Consider the following 22344-nt stretch of genomic DNA (forward strand, 5'->3'; position numbering starts at 1 on the left):
CCATGGTAGAATCATATTATAGCCCAGCAGGGATGCTGCTGGCCAGACTAGGCTTCCTTCTGCTGAACAGACACCTGTCCCCAGTCTCCCTCCCTTGTCCTGGGAAAAGGATGTCACAGAGTGGAAAGAAAGCATGACCTACAATGGCTAGGTCAGAAGGACCCCTTAGGATAAGGGGAACTGGGGCTCTGGAAAGGGAACACTGGGACATAGAGTCTGGCTTAGAGCCTCCTTCCACCAAGAGTGAAGGCAGCCAAACCTCTCAGATCAGCCACTGTCACCCAGGGAAGTCCCAGATCTTTCCTGTCACATAGGTCCTGACCCAGGGCTCCACTTCCTTACTCAGAGAAAGCAAGCAGCCCTGGCAGGTCACAATGTTTTGTCAGCCTCTGTATGAAATCCTGAACAATTCAAGCTGCTATCCTGAGGAGGGAGCCAAGACTCCCCCAGCCTCCAAAGGGCCCGGGCTCAGACAGTCAAGCACATTGCCCAGTTTCCCCACTTGGGAACTACAAAGCACTTTCTTGGGACCTTGGAGCTCAGCAACATTCAGAGAGGAGCTGAGCTCAGCTTGGCTGCTGCTGCTGGAAACAGCTCCTAGTGCCCCAAGTCCTCCCACAGCGGACAGGTGCTCAGTAAATCCTTGGACACAGTAGAATACCACTGGAAAGAAGGGACCCATTAAGATGGGGTGATTCTCAGTGGGGAAGAACACACCCTGGAATTAAGGTGGATTCACTCCTTGATGTATTCAAAATAATACGGCATAGCGGACATGGTGAAGAGAGGTAGTAAGGTCTAGTCGGAGGGAGTTATGTCACTGGGGGGTGTGTCCTTGGAGCTGTATCTTGTCCTAGCTTTGCCCTGTATTCTCTTCTCTCCGTTTCCTGCTCCACCCACAAGGCAAACAGTTTCCTCTTAACATGGCCTGGCCACTGCGATGATCTGCCCATGGGCATGGGGTTGAACAACAGTGGGATGGACCCACTAAACCCACGAGCCAAAATAAGTGTCTTCTTCTTAAGGTATGCTAGGTAATTTGTCACAACACAGAAGAACAAGCTAACTTGGCATAGTGTGTCAGCTCACTGCGACCTACACAGTGCCCACTTCTCTGGCCCTCTGCACACCCAAGTGTCTCTTGCCCCATATCCTATTTCCCCCCACAACACTCTTCATGTGTCCTTCAGCTGAAGTCAAAGCTCCTGAACTGTCCTGCCTCATTTAGTGTCTGACCTGATGCCAAATCCCAGCTCTTAATTTGACCGTCTCTCCTCGATGCCTGGGTCATCGAGCCTAGATCTACCCCCTCATAACCTCTGGCATCGAATTAGTAGATTGTCTGCATAGGGTGCTACAGAGAGACCCCAGGCCCTGGCACGCACTAGCAACACTGAGCTAGTCTCAGGTCTTACTTAGGTTTTTTTTTTTTTAATCAACATATTCTTCCTCCAATGGGCTTGTGAGCTCCAGGTGGGAGAGCTTACTCAACAAATACTGCACAGCAAGGGCAGGCTGAACTAATGAGTGAAAGAATTGGGGTTCCTCCTGAAGGAGTCTTTAAACCCAGCAGGTAATTCCTGACTCAGAGGGAGCAAGCCCTGCTTCCATGTCCCCTGTCTCTGAATGGGAAACAGGTGTCACTCAATCCTGAGAGATTTGATCTCTCTCTCTCACTGATGCAATGGGAAGGGAGGCTCAGGCCACGGAAGGAACTGTCAGAGCAATGCTGGGAGCCCCTCTTTTGCTCTCCTGTGGGAAGGAAGAGGACAGAGTAGCCTTCAAGGTGGGGTACCAGCCTAACACCCTTGGCAGCCACAGGGCCCCACTCCAAACACTCGAGAGGTGTTTCAATCCAAGCAGAGAAATCTAGGGTATAATCAGATTTTGACAGTTGTTATGAACAAACAAAAGCAGCCTTGACCACTGATCCTTTTCGGTCCAACATTAGAGTAGTAACACAGTCAGCTTACAGGCTCGACCACACATGACCACCCAGTTTCCCTGGGCAACCCACGAATACCAAGCATTTCCAATCCAATGCACAGAGGTGGGAAGTGAAGATCAGGAAAGCATATCCACCTGATCAAGACGACACACTGTGAGCATGGAGAGCTAAACCCAGTTGGTAGAATTCATAGCCTAGGCAATGGAACACCAGCCCTGTTCACCTAAAGATCAGAAATGTTGGCAGGGATTCCTTTTATCGCCCACTCTGCAGGACAGCAGTTTCTACAGGAAACTTGATGTTGGTCAGAGGCAGGAAAAAAATAAAAAGCTCCAGGTTGAGTGGTGGACAAACTGAAAGGGGATGTTATGTGTCGTGGGTGGGGTGAAATGGTGGCTTTTCTTGATTGATGGCTTCTGCTCTGAGCAGACACTGCTCACAGTGAGCCATGTGTAACCTGGGATGGATCAGTGTGTCACGTGACCCAGGGAATCTGGGTTTAGTGGAAACTGGCTCTGTCTGGGATGTTGGGGCCTCTTGGTCACCGGCAGCCAGGCGCCAGGACAAGGTGCATTTCCCTTAGACACGGAGGCAAGTCTTGGAAGACAATCCTACGGGTGGTTTTAGGTACCCCTGCAATTCTGCTGGTAGAATACAGTTCGTCTGTCCTTAACTACACTCTCTGCTCCTTGGGGAGTATGCTTGCGAGGGGGTCAGAACAGCAAGACTGGTGTTTCAGAGGAGGCAGGTGTGTTTCAGTTCCATGGGAAAAGGAAGGAATGGGTTTGGCTTTCTTCCAGCGATGCATGGGGCTGTGTGTTACTTTGCATTGCCACAGTGGAAGCTGCACTCCCGTCCCTAGTGCCTGGTTGAAATACATTTCTCTCCCACCTCTTTCTCTCTGCTATAATCCTTGTTCGGATGCAGAGCTGGGGAGCACTGCCACCACCCCATGACATGCCCTCCAGAATACTTTTTATAGCACCTGTGGTGGTTTGAATAAAAATGACCCCATGGTCTGATAGGGAGTGGCACAGTTAGGAGGTGTGGCTTTGTTGGAGTTCCTGTGACTGTGTTGGGGGAAGTGTGTCACTGGGGGTGGCTGCTGAGGCTTCAGATGCTCAAGCCAGGCCCAGCGTCACAATCTCTTCCTGCTGCCTGTTGATCAAGATGTAGAACTCTCAGCTACCTCTCCAGCACCACGTCTGCCTATGTGCTGCCATGCTTCCTGCCATGATGACAAAACATCTGAACAGTAAGCCACACTTAATTATGTTTGCCTTTGTAAGAGCTGCTGTGGACATGGTGTCTCTTCAAAGTAATGGAACCCTAACTATGAGATCCCACCTCTCAAGAGAATGGATGTTTAGAATCTAAGGAATCATGGAGGTCTGCCTTGGTCTTACAGAAGAGGAAACTAAGGCAAGAGTGGACAAGGGACTTCCTCAAAGGCACATGGCACCGACGGGACAAAGTGGTGTTAGAACACTCTGTAAGTGATACTTCTGGGTGGGGAGGTGGGATCCCTCACCCCTCAGCCCAGGTGCTCCGTGTGCAGGGTCTGAGGGTGCTTTGTGCTAAGGGTATATACACCAAGAGATACTAGGCCAGGGCTGCTCAGGTGCAGGAAGAGCTGGTACCTGCTTAGCTCTTCACTGTATCTCTTAGTAACTGGTTGCACTACCTCCACAGAGCCCTTGGTAATTCCTGGGAATGTGTCTGTGCGTTCCTTGTTTAGTCTCAATAATCAGAGATCCAATAATCAGATAAGCCAGTCTATATTCTCCCAGATCAGGGGCATCATCTTGTTCCTAGTTAAACTCTTCGGCACATGACCTATTGTTTTCTGTACTTGCCCTGTTCTGGCTCCACCCCCTCCTAGACAGTGTGTAGACGCAGAAGGCATGCTCGAACCTCAGGACCTTTGCATATGCTGCTCCTGCTGTCTTCCTCAAGTGTGCCTTGCCAATCCTCCCCAGCCCCAAATGTCCTGCTCTCTTTTACTATTTTATTTGGCTCTGATCACATATTGTGCCTGCCACTCATCTTGGTCCTCCGTCATTCCTGCTGGCCTCTGAATTCCAGTTGAAGAAAGCATCTTTATTATTTTCCGATGCACTGTAGTACCTGGGCTGCACACAACACATGGCATGCACCCGTAAATTAACAGAAAGGAAGGAAGATGAGGGAGGGGAAAGACAGATGGCATAGAGACCAACAGACAGACTGACTGCTAGGCGATGTTCAGCAAACAGCTTCAGGAAGAGCCAGAGTCAGAAGACAAGGGTCATAACTTCACAACACCACACAGAAGCAAGCGGGCCAGGGACCCCCCATCCTGACTGGTCTCTCGCCAGCAAGCTGTGTGACTTGGAGTGAGCTGTTCCTCCTCTCTGAGCTTCAGTGTCCTTCTCTGTAACATGAGGGCCTTAGTGGTTATGGCCACTTTGAAGGCCACAGAAGACTTGTTTAAGAAATGCTGGGACTGGGTCTTAGAGAATGCTTAAGAGACTGTTCCACAAGTCGCAGCTATTATTAACAATAACAGCTCCAGTATTCACACAGGCTGTCGCATGTGCTAAACTCCCGGGATTCAGCAGGACTGAGATACAGTCACTTCTGTAAACCACAAGTGACCAAGTAGGGGGTCACTGACTGTCTCTCCTGTTCATGAAAGTACAATGAGCCAAGAGCTGGAAGTCACTCCTTCAAGAGGGTCAGGGGAGGCTTCCTGTACGATCTGCCATCCAAGCTAACAATACAGGCCATGGGAAGTGGGAAGGAGAACACTCCAGATAGGCAGAGGCCACGCCATATGAGAAGGCTGATTGTACTCTCTACTGCAGAGCACAGCAATGTCACCCTGTGGATGACATTTTATGGATCCTACATCTAATCTCAGAGAGGCAGAACTGCTCTTGAGGACACACAGCAAGTGACAGGACTAAGCCAGGATTTGAATAGAGACCATTCTCCAGAGCCTGAGGCCACTTATAAGGTGGTGACCAGGAGACAGATTGAGCATCAAGAACACCCAGTCCCAGCTGAAACAAGTGCAGAGGTCAGGGGCGACCGGAAGGGCTCAGCCCCCACCTCTGCCCTGCCTAAGGGACTCCCAGCCTCCCCCTGCAGAAGGACGGTACCTCCATCAGGTCTATAAGCCACAGCAGCCGCTCCTAGGGAGGGTGAATGGGCAAAAGGCAAAAAGAAAAATACATGAAATGAATGACAGGGAATCAAGAGGCCTCACCTCAGCATAGCACCCCCTCCCCTGCCCCCACAAACACCTATTTAGGGGAACAGCAGGGTCCTCAGAGGAAGCTGGAAGGCCTTGCTGCTCTGAGGAGCCAACTGTATCCTTGGGGTTGGGGGTCTTCATAGGTCAGCAACTTGGGGCAGGTTTGGTGCCAGCGTTTCCATTCACAGATGGAAAAGCGGGCTGGAAGGGGGCAGTCTGTCCAAGGTCACACCTGCCGAGGACAGGCAGTGATTTAGGGGGAATCTGCTTGGAGACTTTGATCCAACAGGCGAGGTCCTCAGTGACCTTCTGCAGACCTAAGACTCAGTGCTCGGGGGGAGGCCCTGGGATGGGGCAAAGGGAGGGGCAGCAGTCCTCAGCCTATTGTTTTCCAGGGCCTTTGAGTATTTACAGGCTCAGGGAGAGCATCTCTAAGGGTAGCTGCACAAGCTGGAATTGCAACGGGAAAAGGGAAATATTCATCTGCCCCAGGGGTGTGGACACATTCCACTGACTTCAGTACTCATTGGGGCTCAAGAGGGCTTTCTTTTTCTGCTCTCCCTACACACTGGGGACTTGGCAAAATAATTCCCCTATAAGGCCGGAAACTGAGCTGAGGCATGGAGAGGTAAGGGGATTTCTCCACCTGTCAGATTCGCTCAGACTCCATCCCAGGAGCACCTCTCTGCCTGGGAGAGTGTGTTTCCTATTCTGCCATCCCTGGGTACCCTGATTGGTCACAGAGTCTGAGTGGGCCTCCATTTAGGAACTGTAAAAGGGATTTTAGAGTACTCTCCCATCTGCCCTGAAGCTGCTTATACAGAACCACTCTTGATGTGAGCTCTGTTGTGTCTCCCCAGGGTACACCCTGTCCACTGGGTCCTTGCTGGTGCTGTTCTTAGCTAACTAGAGGGAAGACTTCTCAGGGATGGGAAGGTCATTGCTGCGCTAGTGCCGGGGGTCCCTGGTCTCTGCAGAGCTCTATCCGAGCACAATAGGCTCTCAGCTCCTTTTGCCCTGCACCCTGTTCTGTCCTTTGTATCCTTAGGTTGCTGCAGCCTGAGCTGGCAGGAGCTTATACAATTTATGCATGGGGAAACTGAGGCACAAGGAGACCAGATTTTGTGCCTCCTAGACCAGAAGACACTCTCTCTGTGGGTCTGACCTTCCGAGAGCTGCAGCCTGTATCTAACTCTGTGGGTTTTAGAGTTGTGTTCTGAGGCTCTTGAAGCTCCACACAGACATTTTAAGGCCAAGGTCACAAGAGTCAGACTCGGAGAGAAGTAGAATGCAGACCAGGGCCCACAGCCTAAAATCACCTCATCAGGAGGTGTGTCAAAGCCTCTGGTTGGAGCAAACCCAAAAAAATGGGTTTCTGCCTTGCCCTGGAAGGGACCTGCACTTCCGGGGACTTGAAAAATGGCTGTTGGCACACCCAGAGCCATGGGAGGAGGCATGGCAGTCTCTGGGGCAACCTCAGGTAGGGACAAGGACATTTAAAGATAAAGGAGATGGGGTTGAGGTCCTCCAGACCCCAGAGTCCTAATGTTAAAGGAAAGTCACATGAGAAGTCAGAATTTGTAGGAATGACAGCTTTCTGTGGGGTCACCAGACAGCCAACCCTCCTGTGGCCCAGCCTGCCTCTGTACTTTCTGAGTCCTGGATTCAGAGCCACCAATACTTCCCTCCCTTTCCAAGGGTGGCTACACCACCTGTAGGCCTCCAGCCTACCCAACCGACTCTTCCTCCCATAGGAGACCTGGCTGTCCCCTAAGATAAGAAACAAGGCATTTGACGTCAGGTGTGGTGGCACGTGCCTTTACCCTCAGCACTCAGGAGGCAGGGGCAGTTAGATCTCTGTGAGTTTGAGGCCAGCCCAGTCTACATAGCAAGTTCCAGGCCAGCAAGGGCTGCAAATGTCTCAAAAGAAAAGGGAAGAAGAAACAAGACAAAGTAAACAAATCCCAAGGTGCTTGCCCTTGAGAATCCTGGGAGCAGAACCACATTCCAGTGTGGATTGGATGTTGTTGTACTGGGGGCTGCTGACTTGGCAAGAAAGCCAAGCCAGGTTTGGGCTCCACAGACAACAGGTGGCATCCGGTGAACCCCAAAACCACAGTCCAAACCACCATGACTGACACTGTGTTAGTGGTGACCCTGAGCTGAACACCACGCTTTCCCTGTTTGAACTCCCTGTGAACGCAATTATGTGGTTCTTGTTTTGTCTAACTATCCTTTACATTTGTATTACATTCTTAGCATGCATGTGTGTACGCGCATGTGCACGCAGGAATCAGAGGACAACAACTTGCAGTTAGTTCTCATTCTACCACATGGGTCCCAGGGACTGCACTGGGTTGGTGGTAAGCACCTTTACCCCCGAGACATCTTGTTGGCTCTTAATCATCTCTTAAAAAAAAAAAAAAAAAAAAAAAAAAACAGCCCTTAGAAAAGCTTTCCCCGGGATCCCCAGACTGAGAGCCCCAGAAGGCTTATCTTTCATACATGTCCACTGTCCCCTTGTTCAGCACACACTAGGTACTCCACAAAAACCTAAGGTTTATGAGGGAAAGGTAACATCTTAACCGTGCCCTGACCTCCTCACCAAGGATAGGGCAGGGGCGGCTCACCCTGGCCGAGCTGACGGTTGTAGAGGTGCCGTGGCTGCCTGTGGATGAGCCCGTGTCACTGTAGGACACCATGGAATAGGTGTCTCCAACACCGGGACCCGGGGGCTGCCGCGCCTTCATGGACTCGATCTCGCGCCTCAGCACCAGGTGGTCAAAGCGGTCCAGGTCTTGGGGTGAGATGATGCCTCTCACCTCAGACAGGAGAGAAAACTGCAGGGGAGGGCATGACACTCAGTCACTGAGTAGAGAACTCTGCCAGCAGGTGGGACTGGTACCTTTTTTCCCAAGTGATCTGCATGCAAGCCTGCTCTGCCCTCCTGAACCTTCTGCGGCTCTCCAGTGTCCTTGATGTAGCATCCAAATATCTTTACTCAAACACTAGGCCAGCATTACCTGCCTCCTTCTCTGTAACTCTTCCTTCTCAGCATGCACAGGTGACAAAGAGCCTGAGCATACTGTCATATTCATGCTACAGAGCCCTTAGCCACTCCTTCCACCTAGAGTGGTCCTCTGAGTCATGCTTGTCTGCAAACCTTATTTCCTCTTGCCTGCCTGAGTTTATCCTTAATTACACTTGATTTAGTTACTTCTTCCTTTCAGCAGTTTCTGACCCACAAGTGGACTTTTACTTGAGCAGGCTTCTCTGGTTGACCTCTCACCCTGGTCCCTGCTTGTGAAGAATATTCTGTGATAATAACCACTCTATGTCCCTGACTCAAGAAGTCTGTGAGTTTGGAGCTGAGGACCTTGGTAACAGGGTAAGGACAGAGGGAACAAGTCACCTTGGCATGTGTGTTGAGCAGCTCAAACAGCGCCATGACCAGGGCTTCCACAGCAATGGCACCACCACGGTACTGGTCCAGGTAGTACATCATGGTGGCGTGCTCCTGCTCCGTCAGCAGGTGCCGGGCTTGGTCATCCAGCAGTGCACGCGTCTGATTCCCCAGGCTGCTCAGGGTCACTTGGGAGCCGGCTGGGCCCTTGTAAAATCCTGGCTGAAAGACAAAAGGACACAGGCCAGAGGATTCTAGGCTGCTGGGGAGCCAGAGGACCTGGTAGAGCCAGCAGCAGCATTGCAGAGGGATGCTGTGGCTTCTAGAGGTACACTGATGGTCCCCACACACATAGGAATCCCTCCACCCAACCCTGGGACGACAGCACCGTGTGGCCATCTCCGTGGCACTTTCATATTTGGTTCTTGTGTATCCTTGAGTCCATCTGTTCATACCCTATGTGATCCTCTGGACTTTGATATCTCTCATAGTAAGCTGGTGTGAGAAGAGTCCATGCATTTCTAAATTACAATTCAGATCTATACCCCTAACTCATGCCAAATTACACAGGTTGTCCTCACCACTGACCAGCTGATACCACCCAGTCTCTCTTCAGATTCCCTGGCCCACCCTCTTGCAAAGAATATCTAAAATGATCTTGGAAACACAGACTTTCTGTTTGCCTACAAGTTACTTGCTGCCCCTGTCCTGATCCCAAAGCCTGTGAGAACGGGTCAGCCTGGCCCGTCACCCTGTTCGTGACCCTACTCACTCTCCTTTCCCATTCTTACACTAGCCCTGGCACATGCTCTTGCCTGGGCATGGCTCACATCTTAACTTCTGCCCTGTGTCCCATCCAGGTTTAATGACTCAACGCAAACTCCTTGATGCTACCTTGCCTCGATGGTTCCCAGTGGGCTTTCTAATCTGATATCTGTTTGAATCCTCACACTGTCTTTATTTGTGAGTCTTCCATTGGGTGTGACTCCCAGGAGGGCAGAGATTTCTGTTCACTGCCCTCATCCCTGAGGCCAGCACAATGGCTGGAGGCCAGCAAGCATCTGGACAGTTGGGTAGCCTGGCTGAAGCTCCCCACAATGTGTAAGCCTCTGTACATATTCGGCCCAGAACTGACAGGAGAGGCAGAAGATGCTGATGATGTCCTGTGATGGTTTGTATATGCTCAGCGTAGGGAGTGGCACCATTAGGAAGTATGGCCTTATTGGAGTGGGTGTGTCACTGTGGGTGTGGGCTTTATTGCCCTCATCCTAGCTGCCTGAAAGCCAGTCTTCTGCTAGCTGCCTTTGAGACAAGAGGTGGAACTCTGAGCTTCTCCAGCCCCACATCTGCCTGGATGCTGCCATGTTCCTGCCTTGATGAACTGAATGAATCTCTGAACCTGTAAGCCAGCCCCAATTAAATGTTGTCCTTATAAGATTTGCCTTGGCCATGGTGTCTGTTCACAACAGTAAAACCCTAACTAAGACATGTCCCACAAAGACACCTACCTTGCTTGTCCCCTCTTCTGTGCGGTCCCCCGGAAACCTATGGAGAAATACAAGCCCTCTTAGCACGTTAGCATATAGAATGGGGCACACATGGGGAAGGCTCAGTCGGAGCAGGTTTATATCTGGCATGGTGGCATATGCCTGTGATCTCAGCATGTGGGAAGATCTGGAGGTCAAGACAAGCCTGGGCTGCTGCGTAGCAAGTTTCAAGCTAGCCAGCTTAGGATATATGATCCTTCTCAAAAATTCTTCCCACTCCAAAGTAGAGCAAAAGTGTGAGAAAGCACACATCTAGGCACCACGGTCACTGCTTAGGGGCTGCTGAAGGGCATGTGACCCCCGAGACCTACAAACGGCTTTAAGCCTTCCCCATTAGCAACATATTCAGCATCGCCAACCATGCAAGGTAGCCTCAAGTGCTTCCTGTCTAGATGGGACCCAGAGTTCTCTGGCTGGCATGAGAGCAATGGAGTCAGGAATCACAGGTGTGAGGAGAATAAAGGATAGGTGACCCCGGGCCAGCCATCCCCTAGGATGGTGGGGGGACTGGAAACCCCCAGGGGAAACTTATAGGGACACCTTAGCTCTAGCTCATATTTTTGTGAGAAAATGTAGGCTTATGCTGCAAGAGTTTGAAATTTTAAGAAATACCAGAAACCAAGTTTTTAAGTAGAAAATCTGATATAAAAATATGTTGGAAATTAACCTTTCAAAAAACAAGGAACACTATGTAAGAGAAAGGAAGGGAATGAAGGCGAGAAATAAGACATTGTTGGGGTTGTCTGAGCAGGAGTCACCAGCCACCAGGTGGAGATGTCTGATGGAGACCACAGGTGATGCAGGCATACAGCCACCTGGCCCTGTGGCTGGTTTGGGCTTCTGAGATTCCTTCATCTTAAGCATCTCATGGGGCCATCTCTGGCAATATGGGATAGGGACAGCTGAACCCACATTCAGATGTTCCTGGATGCACTAAGCACCCAGTTAAGCGATTTGCCTGATGGCAGAGACAGGGCTCTAAGTCCTGTACTTCAACTTTCCATGAGGACACTGGGGCTAGGAGAAGAGGGGAGAGCCCACACTCGAGCCCACGAGTGAAGTGGATCCCAGGATAAGGACACCAGACTGAGAGTCCTGTGGCAGAAGATGAGAGGAGTAATGGTTCTCAGAAGTCACCCGAGGATCCCGGAACCCTGTGTCTGAGACCAGACCCTGCTGAGTTGGTGATGCTTTCCCCGATCCGGGAACTGGCGATCCACTTGGTCTGGTCCACCGTGGTACGTGCGTGGGGCAGCCTTCCGACGTCCTTCACTGTCAGGATGAGGTGCCGGGATGACTTGAGCAGCTTCACTGCCTCGTCATGCAGGATGCTGAGAAAGCTCCGCCCATTCACCTCCAGAATCTGGTCCCCAACCTGCCAAGACCCAGCACTGTCACATAGGCTGACCTCATCTCAGCTTTCCTCTCGCCAGACTGAGATGAGGTCAGTGAGGTTCAGGGAGGCTGTGGATCCCTGAGGGTCACATAAGAAGGGAATGACAACTTGCTACCAATCCCAACCCTGAGCCCAGCTCTTGTCACTTAGAGTGTAGGTCTCCTGTGACATTCCCCAAAGTCCCCCAGCAGAAGCAAGCCAGCTCAAAGTCTAGGACCAGGATGGGGTGAGAGGCTTGAAGGGAGATAGATGCCTGCTATTTCCACATCTGATTCCATACTGGTGAGATTTCTTATCTAGCACACACTCTTTTTTTTTTTAATTCTGTGTGTGTATATGAGTGCGCTGCATGCATGTGTGGCTGATGCCCATGGAGGCCAGAAGATGGGGTGGGATCCCCTAGAAGAATTGCAAGTGGGAACTGATCCTGGGTCCTCTGCAAAAACAGCAAATCCTCTTAACGACAGAGCCATCTCTCTATCCCTAGCTCACATTCTTTTGTCACTTTAGAATGCCAGTGATACTTTAGCTTACTAAAGGAAGTAAAACAAACAAGCAAACAAACAAACAACCCATACTAGGGGGCTGAAGAGATGGCTCAGCAGTTAAGAGCACTGACTGCTCTTCCAGAGGTCCTGAGTTCAATTCCTGGCAACCACATGGTGGCTTACAACCATCTTTAAAGGGATCTAATCCCCTCTTCTGGCTTGGCTTCTGGTCCAGCCTATCTTAAAGCCACCTTCCTTAGCCCTGTCTGCAACAGCTGGACCTTGACTCTGATGCAACCACCAACTCCGCCTGTATTTCTCCAGTAAATGTCATCCAATCTTCCCCTTCCTCCACCCTTGGTGGCCCCTCTCCTGGGCCCCCACCTGCTCATCTGGTGGTTCCTAGGTCCACACTTCATCTCTGTGGGTTCATATCCAAACAGCCACAGTCATCGTGCAGTCTACTAACATGTGGTTAAGAGCTTCAGAGACCATCTGACCGGGGTTCAAGTCCTCCCCCTGCTATTCCTATGCCATGTGACAGACATAGCCCCACAACCTGCCTCCCTCTCAGCAGCTTCCATGCCCTGCTTTCCTCTGGTGGCTGTGAACTGGGGCCTTGGCCAAAGATTTTCTCCAAATGTCTAGCTATCAGTGCCCATATCGACATACCACCCAACCCTGGCACCACCCACAAGGACAAGCCTCTCTCCCTTTCAACTAGTCTCCCTGGTTAACATCTGAGAATGTAGACAGCCCACTGAGCTCCTGATGAAGAATGAGGAACAAGGCTCAATACTGCCTTAGGGTGCCACCAGCAAGTGCCCAGTAAATGCAGCCTTCTGGTAATGGTTTGAATTTTTGTCAGTTCTACCTTGGCCCTCCTCTCCTGGCCTGCTCTGAAGCTCAGCACAAGAAAGTTGCTCCAGGCACTAGTATTTCTGAGCATGGAGGGGAAAATCTGCCTCCCTCCAGGGTCACTTGCCCACAGCCTCTCAGGCAGCGCCCCCAGGTGTCTCGAATCTCTGCTGCAGAAGCCACAGCCAAGGCTGCACCTCTCATATTCCAGTGTTCTGTTTCCATAAGTGTCCCTCTGCAGCTGCGACTTTTAATCTTGCTTTCCACACACTTTATTTCAGCATGCAGTTTAATTAAAAGCACTTGTGTCTGAGAGAGCAGCTGTGTCCAGACATGATTCTGAGAGCCAAAGCTTTGGATCCCGCTGGGGATGGCCTGCAAAGAATAAGCCCATTCATAGGCTTGGAGGCTGGACTGGAAGCCAGATAAAACATAGGTCAACTTGTTAATGGGAACTTCAGATCCTGGCACATACTTAGAATGATGGATGCATGGTCCTGATATCCAGGACCACTGTACAAGTTCTTTCAGTGGCGTGCCTTGCTCATGTAAAACTCCTATAGCCATAGCCTTCCTGATACTTACTGCTTAGGCCTAGCAGGTCCAAGAGAGGCTGCAAATCACCTGTAAGGACCAGGCTGATGGGCTACTGTGGTTCTGAATGTCAGTCTTCCTCCTAGCTTGGATTCAGGGCCTACTATTTCTACCATGTGAGTGGTCCAGCACAGGGCAGGATTCAGCTACACCCTGGGTATCCACGTGTTGGACTCTCAGGAGTAGGTATGGCTTTGATGAAGATGTGTCACTAGAGGTGGCCTTTTAGGTTTAAAAGCTCATACCAGGCCCAGTCTCTCTCTGCCTGCAACTAATGCATCAGATGTGAGCTCCTGGCTACTGCTCCTGTGCCTGCCTGCCTGCTGACACACTCCCCGCCATGATGGTCATGGATTAGCCCCCTGAAACTGTAAGCAAGCCCCCAGTTAAATGCTTTCTTTTAAAAGCTGCCTTGGTCACGACGTCTCTTCACATCAGGAGAACAGTAACTGAGACCAAAGGCTTCACATGCCTCGGTAGCTGTCAGGATGGGCACTGATGCTCACTCTGACTCTTCAGTTGATGAACCACTCTCAAGAAAGGTCAGCGTGTCTCACTCAGTGTGTTCCATGGGGTGGGGGATTGTGTCTCCACACTGTAGCCCTTCTTCAGAGGGCAGACAACTATGACACAGTAGTCCAGTGGCCCGTACCACTCTCTCAAGTTATGCCCCAAGTCTCAGTGTTCTCATCTGTGGGATGGGTATGGTGTTCTAGCCAGTCCCAGGTCACTGTGAGAACTAATAGAAATACCCAGCACCAAGCCAGGGACACAAGGCTCTCCATCTGCTTCCTTCCAAACAGAAGAGACAAGTTCAAGGACACCAGAGTCACACAGGAAATGAATGAATAAGCAGCACCAAGCCCATCCCCTGAGGCTCTATCCCTAGCCTTTGTCACCTTCATCCCAGTGCAGGAAGCGGGGAAGGATTAGCCAGTGATGGGCAGATCCATCTCTCCATGGCTTCTTCTTGCCTCTAGCTTGTATCATGAAGTTGGAAGAGATTAATCTCACCCTCTTAAAGAAAAGCCAGGAGCTCTGTTCACAGAGATGTGACTTCTCTTCCTACCCCAGAGTGAGATGCTGTGTGTATAGACAAGGTGAGAAATAAAGGGGCCAAAATACTATGTCCATCAGAGCCTTCCCTGGGGTCTCCTATACATAGAGAAACTGAGGCACTGCAAGGGCATGTGGCAGCAACAGCAAAGCCCAGTGCTGGAGCCAATGCAAGGGAATTCTCAACCCTGGTCCACGGGCAATGTGACGGACCATCTAATATTTATTGCTTGGCTTGCTGCGGGCACTGACAAAAGCATAGAGAAGGATGAATGAGAGAAGGCAGCTTATTTTATTGGTCTCCATAGCCACCGATTTTGGCACTGGTGATAGAGGAGGAGAACTGGACCATGGGAATGTCCTTCATTTTAAGGCAGAACAAAACCTGCTCCATCAACCCCAGGCCATTCAGTGCCAGGTTCATGTTCCTGTGATCTGACAAAGTGAGACACACAGGCACAGATGGGATACTGCTTTCCTCTGAACTTGGCCACCAGGAGGCAGGATCTACACCCTACAATGTGGGGCCCACACATGAACACCAAAGAGATGGCCCTCAGAGGTAGCAGGGAGGCTCATGCAGCCTCCAAGAGACCCGAGAAAGACATTTCCATGGTTCTACACATGGAACAAACCCTGATGAGTGGGTCGCTTGGACTGCTGGGTGACAGACCATCAGGAACCTGGTTCTTTGAAGAGGACCTCAGAGTCTGGGCCCAATTTCAGATTCTGCTACGTACCCATTATGTGTGTCACCTCGTTTCCCACTTACTTCCTGGGAAAACTCTGAAAATACCCGTTACTAGCCATGGGTGGGTTAGCATGCCCTCCACTGTGCCTCCCACACTTCAGACAGTATGAACAGACACTTCAGACATATGAGGTACTCAGCAGACACTTCCGGGTGAACATAGAGCATGGGAGACTGTGTGCATCGGTGCTCAGTGTGTGTTGGCTGCCTTCTGAAAACTCCTGTCACGTGGACGCCGTCATCACTTGTTCAGCAGCTCAACCCTGCCATTCCATCCTCAGAGTCCCTCCCGCCATACCCAGCCCCCCTCCTGCTTCCAGCATTAGCTGACCGCCTCCCCTCATGGACCACCCTGAAGTTCCCATTGCTATCTCAGCTTACAGACATCTGGGCTTCTGCCCAGAAGTGAATCCGACAAGACTGAGTTGTGTGGCCTTGTACCCCCAGCCTGCACAGTCCTTTGATGGAGCACTGACCCCTCCTTTAAGAAAAGACACACTATGAGAGGTCGCTCACCAAAAAAAAAAAAGTTTCTCAGTCTATCTATACACAAAAAAAGCTGCCTTTCTGGAATTGCCAGGTTTTAATTAACCAGAAGCTACAATGGGGGTTTCTTGTGTGTCTGTGTAGGGACAGGTTCCTATAAAGGAAGAACAGTCATCAGCAGTAACCTGAATTTCTTTCAGACAGTGAAAATGTTCATTAGCGTAAATAATATTCTCATAGGTCTTCTTTATGATAAGCATCTGATAAAGCTTTTTACTTGAAATTCAAAAAAAGAAGGAAGAAGAAGAGGAAGAAGAAGAGGAAGGGGAGGAAGAGGAGAAGGAAGAGGAAGAGGAGGAGGAAGAGGAGGAGGAGGAGGAGAAAAGGAAAAGACATGCTAGGTTCAGTGAAACACACTTATAATCCCAGTGCCTAGGAGCTGAGGCAGAGCATCACAACTTTCAGGCTGGGCTGGGCTATCAACAAGGCACCCTCACAAGGAAACAAACCAGCCAGCCTGCCCTTCCCTAACCTTGTACCCTGGTGTCTGCAGGCTTTACAACATGCACACAGTAGGCACTCTATTCACACCAGTGATAGGGCTTGAAATAAAAGAGAAGCAAGAACCAGGGCGAGGGGAGGCTGTGGCTCTGAGATCACTCAGCAGAGGATGCTGGGAAAGAAGTTTGCCAAGACTCCATCCCTGTGCTGAGCAGAGAGAGATGGGATCATTTCCCTTGGGACATGCAGGGAAAGAACCCATGACCTTCATGGTTCCCGCTCTCCGTCCTTCCCAGGGCTCCACAGAAATAAGAGGTTTCATGGAACCCTCTAGGGCTCTGTCGAACCCCAAGGACCCACTGAAGTGGACTCTGGGATCCCAAGTGAAGCCCTGCTGATTACTATGTCACCGCAGCTCTCACCCCGTTCTATTAAGGAGTTTTATTGCAATTATGAATCTTTAATAGTTTTCCATGTCAGGTATAAAAGTTTAATGGGCCCCCCACCCCTTTCACTACAAGTGAACAATGCAGTTTTAATGAGACAACATGAGTTTTTCCCAACAGCTCAGAAGCCGGCAAACCTTGCCCGTATTTAAAGAAACAACAATGAAAGATTGAGGTCAATGCAAAGCTGTGGTGGGAGCCAGCACTGAGTTGAAAGGGGCTGGCCACACACTGCATCCTACAAGCTTACATCCTGCCCAGGCAGAACCTATGGAGAAGGCAGTGGGTGGTGTGACACAGCCCACTCAGGCGGAATTCCAGCATGTGGCGCCTGCCTGCTCCCTGCACACGAGGCGCCTTCTCCCTGCTTGGATCCTTGGCAGAGCTGCGGTCTCCATGGAGGCCTAATCTAAGGCTTCAGATCAACAGTGGGAAACCTGAGGTCAGACAGGGGGAAGGACCACCCAAGGTCAGACTAGAGTGAAGAGTCCTGGGTACTTTCCAGGGAGGAATCACTAGGAGTCAAATGCAGGCAGAATCAGCCACATGGACCCTCAGAGTGCCTGGCTTAGGTCAGCCACCCGTGTTGTTTAGGTCTAACCTTGATCCCACCCCTGAGGCAGACAAACTAAGGTTTCCTGTTTTACAGACAAAAGCAATGAAGTTCAGGGAGGTACAACTGTTTGCCCAAGGATGCCCAGCAGGCCAGGGGCAGAGTAGGATGACCCCAGGTGGCTTGAAGGAATCTAACCCCAACACACTGGAAGGGAACAACGGAATATAATAAGAGCAACTGCTATATTTTCATTTCTTTACATTAAAAAGGTTCCCCTTTTATTAAACATAAATTCTCTTCTTATACAACATAATCTTATAATCTCATAAATGTGAACAGGTTCCCTTCCCTCTACCCATCCCAGTCTACCCCAGCATTACATTTAAATTAATTAAAATGAAGGAAAATGAAAGCCAGTTTCCCAGCACAGAATCTCTGTTTCTTTGACCACCTGTTGCTATGTCTACTTCAATAAACCAAGTTCCTCTAATCCAAGACCTTCCCCAGTATCTCCCTCTAAGCCTGCTCTTCCACCAGGCTCCCCAGCTCCCAAGCCCCACCTCCTGACTCCCTGGCTGTGTATCAGGGTCCATTTCCCCCACAAGACGCTGGAGCCCTCATGCCGCCAGCTTCACTCTGGACCAGTCAGTGTCTCCAAAGTAGACCCCTGTGTTCCAGCCTCAGCTACCTCCAATACTGTTTTTATGTGGCAGGAAGAAACTGAAAACTGATCCTGTCACTCCCCGTCCCTGTAGGAGGAGCTAAGGTGAGAAGAGTAAGGAGGAGAGGAGGAGAAGGAAGAGGAGGAGCTAGGAGAGAGGGAGAGAGGGAGAGAGAGAGAGAGAGAGAGAGAGAGAGAGAGAGAGAGAGCAACAAAGAGGCAGATGTTCGTGTATCTCTGACAGTCAAAGGTAGTTAATATATCTAAGTTGGGTATTAGATGACACCTCTGATTGTACGGGCACCTTGTTATTGATCATTGCCAAGTATATAAAGCGTTTAGATAATCTAAATATTAGAGTCTCATTTTTCTACTGAGCCCACATAGATGGCGAAATGGTCTGGGCAATGCCCAGCCTTACAGAGACAGCGTGGAAGATTGGCAGAGCTATCTCCCACGCTGATGTCTCATGGGTGGCAGGGCTGGTGTTTCTGGCTGGCCATTTCTAGCTGCACATGGCCTCCAGCCGAGAAACATGACAGCTTAGTCGGCTTGACCAGCGGCCATTTTTAAATAATTACTTCAACACGTCCCCTTTAACCCCATCCCTTCCAGTGGCTTCTAAGTGTCAGCCTTTCCTGACTCTGAAGGGATCTTGGTGGTATTCCATTCCACAATTCCTTACCACTTTTTTTTTTCAGTGCATCCCTACTTGCCATCTCTCTGTTCATAAGCACACAGACCTTCCCCTCCTCCAGACTGCACATACTCTGTCCCAAACACTCCTTCCTCTATTCTTCACCTGGAGGCTACCTGCTCAAATAGCACTGTGTCCAAGGCAGGAGTCACTGACATCCTTCTAGTGCCCTGTCACTGTCTGATTGTGCTGAATGCTAGAATCCAAAGCCAGGGTCCTGCACCTCTGGAATGGAACCATCCAAAAAATATTCAACGTTAGTTGTCTTGGGGTGAGCAAATGAGTTAAGTGAACTGACGAATGAACCACTGAGCCAGATCCTGGCCTTGGGCTCCTGCATACAAGCATGGGGCAGGATGTCTCCCTGTTGTGTAAATGCTGGGTTTGACAAGGCCTGGACTTGTGGGAGGTAGGGCCTTGCAGCCCAGCTCCACAGAGTGAAGCAGTGAAGAGTAGCTGACTTTTCAAGCACTCAGGCAAAAGGCAAAGAGGTAGCAAGATAAATCACACATTTGTTTTTGTTGAAAGCAGAGAGTCCTGGGAAATTGAAGGTGTTATGAACCCCCTTATTCCACAAGAAGGGAAACTGGAGGGCTAGGGAGGTGGCTCAGTGGGTAAAAGTGCTTGCTGTCCAAGCCTGTCTGTCAACTTGAGTTCAACCCCTAGAACCCATGTAAAAAGCTGGCCATGCCTACCAGGAGATGGAGGTGGAGAGTCAAGAATACCTTGGAAGGTCTCTGGCCAGGTAGCTTTAAAGTACACAGCACAGTGGCAGAGAAAAGAGAGACTCTGACTCAACACAGAGTGGGAAGACTCCTAAAAGTTGTTCTCTGACCTCCTGTTATCCTCTGGACTCCACACACAGAGGCATGTGTAAGCCTGCACTCATACACATGGATAGAATGAGGGAGGAGGGGAAGGGGTGACAGAAAGGAAGGAGAGAGGGAGGGAGGGAGGAGGAGGGAAGGAGGGGAAGGGGAGGAAGAAAGGGAAACAGGGAGGAAGGGGGAGGAAGGGGGAGGAAGGAAGGGAGAAGGGAGGGAGGGAAAGAGGGAGGAAGTGGGGAGGAAGGGAAGAAGGAAGGGCAGACAAAATCTGGAGTAAGAAGTGGGAGGACCTTGAACTTCCAGTCTACTGGGGTGACTGGACAGATGCTGCCTACTGACTCACTTCGGGATTCTTAATGAACCTCTCAGTTCTCAAGTTCAAGTCCACAGCCGTCATAGACAAACAGTGACCAGTCAGAAGATACAATAGCAGGGGGAATCCCATTTGTGATTGAAACAGAGACAAATCCTTAGGAATAGACAAGAAGCGTACAGTACCATATGAACCAGATTTGAAGCCATTCCATATCACAAGAAAAGGACTCGAAGGGCAGAGGTAACTTGTATGAGGGAGGGTTGGACACCACCCAGTTGCAGCTCTTCGCATACTCTCTGCAAAGACAGCCTAGTAAAAACTGCAGCCAGAATCTGTCAGGAGTTAGCATAGAAGTTCATGTGGAAAATAAAGCCGCATGTGAATGGCATCCAATGTTTACTGCAGAGTAACTAATGCTTACAGCAGTCCTTGGTCCATTCAAAAACAGCACAGGGAAGCATTGCCAAGGTCTCCAGCACATCTGTGCAGATGGAAGTGTCATTCTCCAAGGCTGGTCATGGCAGGTGGCAATCGATGGGAAACTGCTATGCTGGACCCTTACAGAGATGCATGACACTATGGCTCAATAAATAGGTCAGAAAATCATTTGGCAAAAGAAAAGGCCTATCTGTGTGCTTCCAACTCTGTGACACCATGGACAGACAGGAACATGGAGACAGACAGACAGAAATGGTGAGACGATCAGAGAAACTTGAGAGCTGGGAAACAGAGAGATGGATGGGGAGGGAGGGTAAGTGGGACATAGGGGTATTAGGGAGGGGAAGCTTTGTGGGATGGCACCGAAAGATCGGCTACAGTTACTCATCTAAGAAACCCACAGAACTGTGAGCATGGATGTAAATTACAGTGAATAACGCAAACCTCACTGGCTCGTTAACTAGAACACGTGTCTCTTATGTACTGACCTGTCAATTGGTAATAGAGGGGAAGGCTCAGTGGCAGAGCACGTGCCTCATGCAGGTGAGGCCCTGGCTGCACTTCCACTGTCACAGAAATAAAATGAAACAAATACAATAAACTAAAAAGTTACAACCAGAGGGGAAACTCCAGGGACAGGCAGGGAAAGGGCACTGTGTGAGAACCCTGTACAGGAGGCTCGGTTTGTTGCCAAAGCTTAAATATCCCTCAAAATAAATATATTAGTTTTTTTTAAATTGTATTATTTAGAAATCATTTAAAAGTATAAAATGAAATTAACTTCATTACTTAATTACCCTTTTTATTTAAGTACTAAGCATTGAACCCAGGCCCTCCCTCATGCCTGCTCGGCAACTGCCCTACTACTGGGGACAGTCTCACTAAGCGGCCCAGGCAGGCCTTGAATTCACTATGTAGGCCAGGCTGCACTTGAATTTGAGATCATCCTGCCTCAGCCTCCAGAGTAGCTGGAATTACAGGCCCATGCTTCTAAGCCAGTCAGTTCTTATCTTTGGATTTAAAAATAAATAAATAAAAATGATGGAAAAACTAAGATGCAAGCATGGTCCTGCAGATCCTGCTGTAGGAACAAAGGGGCAACCAGGGACAAAGTCTCCCTGTGGCTGCAGCAGAGTGGCCCTGGGTGGGAGGAGATTGGTAGCAGAGACAGATCAGAAACACCTGGACCCACAGATGTGACATGGGGAGTGTGTGTGTGTGTGTGTGTGTGTGTGTGTGTCTGTGTGTTACAGATCACTATGGCAAAGGCAGACTTTATAGCATGCAGTACTGGGAAGATAGTAACTATCTAACAAACGCTTTTACACTATTTCACACCAAGGAATACATACCAGGTGGGTGAGAAATACAAAGGGAAAAAAGTATAAATATTTCAGTAGCTGAGGCTGCAACTTAAGGAAAACCTGAACACATGAGCTTCTGGGTTGAGTACTCTGCACTGTAAAACAAAACAAGAAAGTACTTCAGGGTAAATGGTAAATTGCTCTGCATCTTGGGCATAAAGAAGCATTTTCTAACTAGAACTTGGAGTCAACAAAAGAAAGAGCTATGGTCAAACAGTGAAAAAAATTTACAACTTATGCATTGGGAAGGACCTCATAAAGTCATGAGAAATGACCACTGCACACTATAGACTGATTGTTTGTAATACCACTTACAACCAGTTCATACCTGTATACATGACTTTTCTCATCACTGTGACCAAATACCTGACAAAAGAAGCCAGGAAGAAGGGTTTGTTTTGACTCATAGTTTGTCCTTTCTATTGCTGTGATAAGACATCACGACCAAAGCAACTTCTAGAACAGTTTATTTGGGCTTACAGTTCCAGGGGGTCAGAGTCTATGACCATCATGGCAGACAGCACAGCAGGCAGGCAGGCAGGCAGGCAGGCAGGCAGGCAGGCAGGCAGGCATGGTGCTGGAGCAGTAGCTCAGAGCGTACATCCTGATCCACAAGCATGAGTTAGGGAAAGATAACTGAAAATGTCAGAAGCTTTTAAAGCCTCAAAGCTTGCTCCCTCCTAGTAATGCTCTTTCTCCAACAAAGTCACACCTCCTTATCCTTCCCAAACAGTTCCACCAATCAGGGACCGTTTATTTAAACATATGAGTTT

At 49.7% G+C, this 22344-nt stretch overlaps 1 protein-coding gene across 4 annotated transcripts in view; it reads right to left on the reverse strand.

Annotated features, from left to right (window-relative positions):
• Whrn (whirlin) overlaps positions 1-22344 on the reverse strand; it is an 85739-nt gene that overhangs the window by 9253 nt on the left and 54142 nt on the right. For 2 of the 4 annotated variants that reach the window (XM_028779978.1, XM_028779977.1), the window contains exons 4-7: positions 11309-11511; positions 10098-10134; positions 8599-8811; positions 7817-8026 (exon numbers count right to left, since the gene is read on the reverse strand). In XM_028779978.1, the coding sequence (XP_028635811.1) occupies positions 7817-8026; positions 8599-8811; positions 10098-10134; positions 11309-11511 (663 nt within the window). Of the gene's footprint in view, positions 1-5091; positions 5125-7791; positions 8027-8598; positions 8812-10097; positions 10135-11308; positions 11512-22344 lie in introns of all 4 variants that reach the window. The other 2 variants (XM_028779976.1, XM_028779979.1) reach the window with 2 other exon arrangements.

This window comes from Grammomys surdaster, unplaced genomic scaffold (assembly GCF_004785775.1).
Source record: "Grammomys surdaster isolate TR1022 unplaced genomic scaffold, NIH_TR_1.0 363, whole genome shotgun sequence".
NCBI lineage: Eukaryota > Metazoa > Chordata > Mammalia > Rodentia > Muridae > Grammomys > Grammomys surdaster.